Source organism: Eurypyga helias, unplaced genomic scaffold (assembly GCF_000690775.1).
Source record: "Eurypyga helias isolate BGI_N326 unplaced genomic scaffold, ASM69077v1 scaffold2708, whole genome shotgun sequence".
Lineage (NCBI taxonomy): Eukaryota > Metazoa > Chordata > Aves > Eurypygiformes > Eurypygidae > Eurypyga > Eurypyga helias.
Genome location: NW_010267477.1, coordinates 353 through 4,642, shown reverse-complemented (window position 1 = coordinate 4,642; position 4,290 = coordinate 353). Strand labels below are relative to the sequence as shown.

The 4,290-nt window shown below is 56.8% G+C and overlaps 1 protein-coding gene across 1 annotated transcript in view; it reads left to right on the top strand.

The window, feature by feature from the left end:
- Nucleotides 1-4,068, top strand: part of LOC104513924 (deleted in malignant brain tumors 1 protein-like) — a gene marked incomplete at its 3' end in the record, with an annotated part of 21,953 nt that extends 17,885 nt beyond the window's left edge. The window contains 6 exon segments of the mRNA XM_010157432.1: nt 248-574; nt 1,058-1,140; nt 1,188-1,533; nt 2,737-2,926; nt 2,928-3,057; nt 3,745-4,068. Of these exon segments, the coding sequence (XP_010155734.1) occupies nt 248-574; nt 1,058-1,140; nt 1,188-1,533; nt 2,737-2,926; nt 2,928-3,057; nt 3,745-4,068 (1,400 nt within the window).
- Between the last annotated feature and the right edge of the window lie 222 nt (nt 4,069-4,290).

The window sequence follows — 4,290 nt, the reverse complement described above, 5'->3', positions numbered from 1 at the left end:
TTAAGGTCCTTCACAACCCAAACTGTTCTGTGATTCCATGACTATAGTGTGGTCAAGCCTTGGGCAGCGCTTTGGCCAGTTCACATCACACATCATCTGTCATCACAAGAGCATCCCTGACCCCGAGGGCTGTTCAACCTCTGGTGTAAACCCATTGATGGCAGCCAGAGGCTTCGCAAGGCAGAAAGTATCTCCTTAATATGCGTACGCTTCCTGGTGTCGTAGGATCCGGCATTGCCGACCTCAGAAGCCTCCGCCTGGCGAACGGTTCAGATCCATGCTCCGGGAGAGTTGAAGTGTTCCATGATCAGCGCTGGGGGGGCATCTGCACAGATGGCTGGGACCTGGCCGAAGCCCAAGTCGTGTGCCGGCAGCTGGGCTGCGGGGTGGCGCGCTCGGCTACGGGGTCAACCCATTTTGGGACGGGAGACGGCCTGATCTGGGTGGATGCTGTGGAGTGTGTCGGGACGGAGGGGGCCCTTCTCGAGTGCAAGGTCAAGTTCTGGGGTGCCAAGAGCTGCAAGTCGAGGGGTCATGCAAGCGTCTCGTGCTCTGCAGCTGCAGGTCAGTGGCGGTGAGTCAGGGATCGGTCTTTCCTTGTGGGAGGCCATGCAGATCTGACCAAATTCACCCCTCCAGCCCCTCCTTGTCCTGGCCCTGCTACTCCTTGTTCCTGTCATCCCACCGGGAAGCACAAAGTGTTTTCCATTAGGTCTACCAGTCCTTGGCTTCCCTCAGACAAAGTGCTTGGAAATCCCAAGCTTGGAATACCCAGAAATCCCAATCCTGGAAGACATAGTCTTTCTATCACATGCAGAGAGTCCTGGCAAGGTTGTAGCTGCACTTAGGGGATCGGAGGGTGGGGGTTGATCCAAGCTACTGCACAGCTTCTAGTCCTCAGGGAGTCCCTTCTCTTCACCAAGCTCAGGTGCATGATGCACTTGGTGCCTCCTTGATCCCATGAGGATATTGGGATCATGGGAGCTCCTTGGCAACTTGGCCAGGTTCACAATCTACTGGGCATGGTCCCAAAAGGTGTTCACCCCCTCACAACCAGGGTGCAGAAACCCTACGTGCTGGTGAAGACCTTGCAAAACCCCTTGCGAGGGGAGGTCCACGACATTGCCAGCCACTGGACAGGTGGGAATTTCTGGCCAGGATTCATTGTCCTCCAATTCTGTTTGTAGACTTGGAACCAGGGAGCTCGGAAGCCCTGCGACTGGTGAACGGCCCGCACCACTGCGCCGGGAGGGTGGAGGTCTTTCACAACCAGCAGTGGGGTACGGTCTGTGACGACGGCTGGGACCTGAGCGACGCAACGGTGGTCTGCCGGCAGCTGGGCTGTGGGGCGGCCATGTCGGCCCCAGGTTTATCTGTGTTTGGGCAAGGAACTGGCCCCATCTGGCTAGATGGGGTGAAGTGCCTTGGGACAGAAGCCACCCTCGCTGAATGCCTCGTCAAGCCCTGGGGACACCACACGTGTAACCATGTGGAAGATGCCAGCGTTGTGTGCTCAGGTAATCCTCGCTGTGTGTTTTCCCTGTAAGACAGACCAAGCCCCATCCTACCACAGCCCCTTTGAGATCAAATGGCCCAGATTGGTACAAACGGCACTAAAATAGTGTTCAGAGACATGAAAAATACTTCACCCTGGTAAAAAAGCAGCATGGCTTATGATGTGCCTCAGCTTCTGGTACCACTGCAGGTCTCCCAAGATGTTTTAACGGGGCAAAGCACCTGCACCCTTTGGGAGCAGTAGCTGAAAGTTGCATGGGTGCTGCTCGGGTGGCTGCAGATGGGACTGTGCCCTCCGCAGCTGGAGAACAGGCGCTGCCGGCACCATAAAATGCCAGGATGCAGATAAATGCGGAAAGAGGTGCTGGAACTGGCTGCTCTCCTGCAAGACGACACTTCTGACCTAGCTGCTACCAGTCTAGACTTGGCCTTAGAAGGTCAACCTCCACGGTTGTGGCAGGCAGAAGCAGCTCAGGACAGCGACAACCAGGAAAAAGACTCTTTGCCATTTCCTTTAGGGCAAAATGAGGGTAGATCCAGGTGAAGCTAGGTGATGCAGCTTCCAAGCAAGGGGGAGGGAAAGCACGGAGAAGCACTGTGAAGGATCCTTTTGCATCCCTTCTTCCCAGTGTGGTGTCCCACAGGTGGAAGCATATGCCCTTTCTCCTACCCCGAGCTCTGAACCGGGGTGCTTCCTTGTTAACTTGTTAGCTTGCCCGTTCGTTAGTGAAGTGGTTGGTCGGTTGGCTTTCCCTGTTGTGCTGTTGTTCGTGGGGCTCGCTCATTCTCTGTTTCTCGGGCTCTCTTGCTCTGCCTCTGGCTACTCAGGACCTGGCTGTGTATCGGTTGGTGGATGGTGAGCAATTGTATCACACGGTTTATTTTCTATTATTTTAATTACTTAGTAGTAGTAGTATTGTTAATATTATTAGCATCACTATAATAATTTATCTTCAATTATTAAGTAGTTCTTATCTCAATCCACAAGCTTCCTCATCTTCTCCCCCGATTCTCCTCTTCTACCAGAGAAGCAGGGGGGAGGTGAGCAAGCAGCTGCGTGGTCCTTCACTGCCAGCCGAGGTTAAACCATGACAGCCACCCTGAGTGACCACTCAATGTCTTGCCTTCTCCAACCTGGCAGGTGTTAGGGTGCATAAGCACGCCCCTAATAATGCCCTGTTTTGCGTATTTTTCAGGCTCAGGGATTGCCAGCATCCCCAGGCTTCGCCTCATGGGTGGTTTAAGCGAGTGCATCGGGAGGGTCGAAGTGTTTTACAACAACGAGTGGGGGACGGTGTGCGATGACAACTGGGGACTGAGTGATGCCCAAGTGGTCTGCCGGCAGCTGGGCTGCGGAGTGGCCCTCTCGGCTCCCGGCTCACCCCACCTTGGGGGGGGGGCTGGGCCCATGGGGGGCTGGCCCCATTTGGCTGGACGACGTGAGCTGCACCGGGCAGGAAACCGACTTCACTGAGTGCAAAGCCAAGACGTGGGGGGTCCACAACTGCCACCATGGGGAAGATGCCAGTGTGGTGTGCGCAGGTGAGAGCCGGGACAGGGCTGGGGGGCAGAGGTCCTGCTGGGACCCAGGGGCAGGCAGCTGGCCCCCTTCAGAGATGCGGTGTGCAGGGTTGGTGCAGGGGCTTCTTGCAGATCTCCCCATGTGTATCTCCTGGACCTCAAGGCCAAGAGCAAGTTCCCGCACCTGGGTTGAGGTAATCATAGACTCACGGAATGGTTTGGGTTGGAAGGGACCTTAAAGACCATCTACTTCCAACTCCCCTGCCATGGGCAGGGACACCTTCCACTAGACCAGGTTGATCCAAGCCTCATCCAGCCTGGCCTTGGACACTTCCAGGGATGGGGCATCCACAGCTTCTCTGGGCAACCTGTTCCAGTGCCTCCCCACCCTCTCTGGGAAGAATTCCTTCCTCACGTCCAATCAAAATCTCCCCTTTTGCAATTTAAACAATGCTACCAGTGCCTGAACATTGGCCCTTGCCCTGCTCCTCCCTGGGGACACATGGGATGTTGCAGGCAGGGGATGGTCCAGGAATGCAGGCAGGGGGTCATCCAGGGATGCAGGCAGGGGGTAGTCCAGGGATGCAGGCAGTGGGGGATCCAGGAATGCAGGCAGCGGCTGGTCCAGGGACGCAGACAGAGGGTGATCCAGGGATGTGGGGTCCACTCCACCCATCTTCCCCACTCTTTTCCTCTACACAAAAACAGGCAACTCCAGCTCAGCCAACGTGCGGCTGGTGGACGGGCCCCACCGTTGCGCCGGGAGGGTGGAGGTGTTCCATGATGGGCAGTGGGGGACGGTTTGCGATGACAGTTGGGGCCTGAACAACGCGGCAGTAGTCTGCAAGCAGCTGGGCTGTGGCAGAGCGGAGGCAGCCCCTGGCCAGGCTCATTTTGGGCAGGGGACGGGACGCATCTGGCTGGGTGTCGTGACCTGCGCCGGGAACGAGGAAGCTCTCACCCAGTGCCGAGCACATCCCTGGGGACAGAATAACTGCAATCACAGAGAAGATGCCAGCGTGGTGTGCTCAGGTGTGCCCCCCTCCTGCAACACAGGGTGTCCTGGGGAGGGGGTCAGGGGGATCCATCCACCTTGCTGCCTTGGTGATGCTGCTCTGGGATGGACAAGCCCCTCCTGGAGTAGGGGGTCCTTTCACCCCAGCCCCAGGAGCTGCCGCTGGCACCGTGTGTGTCCCCAACCCATCGTGATGTATCTGTGGTGCTTCCAGATGCCAGCACAACCAACACATCCAA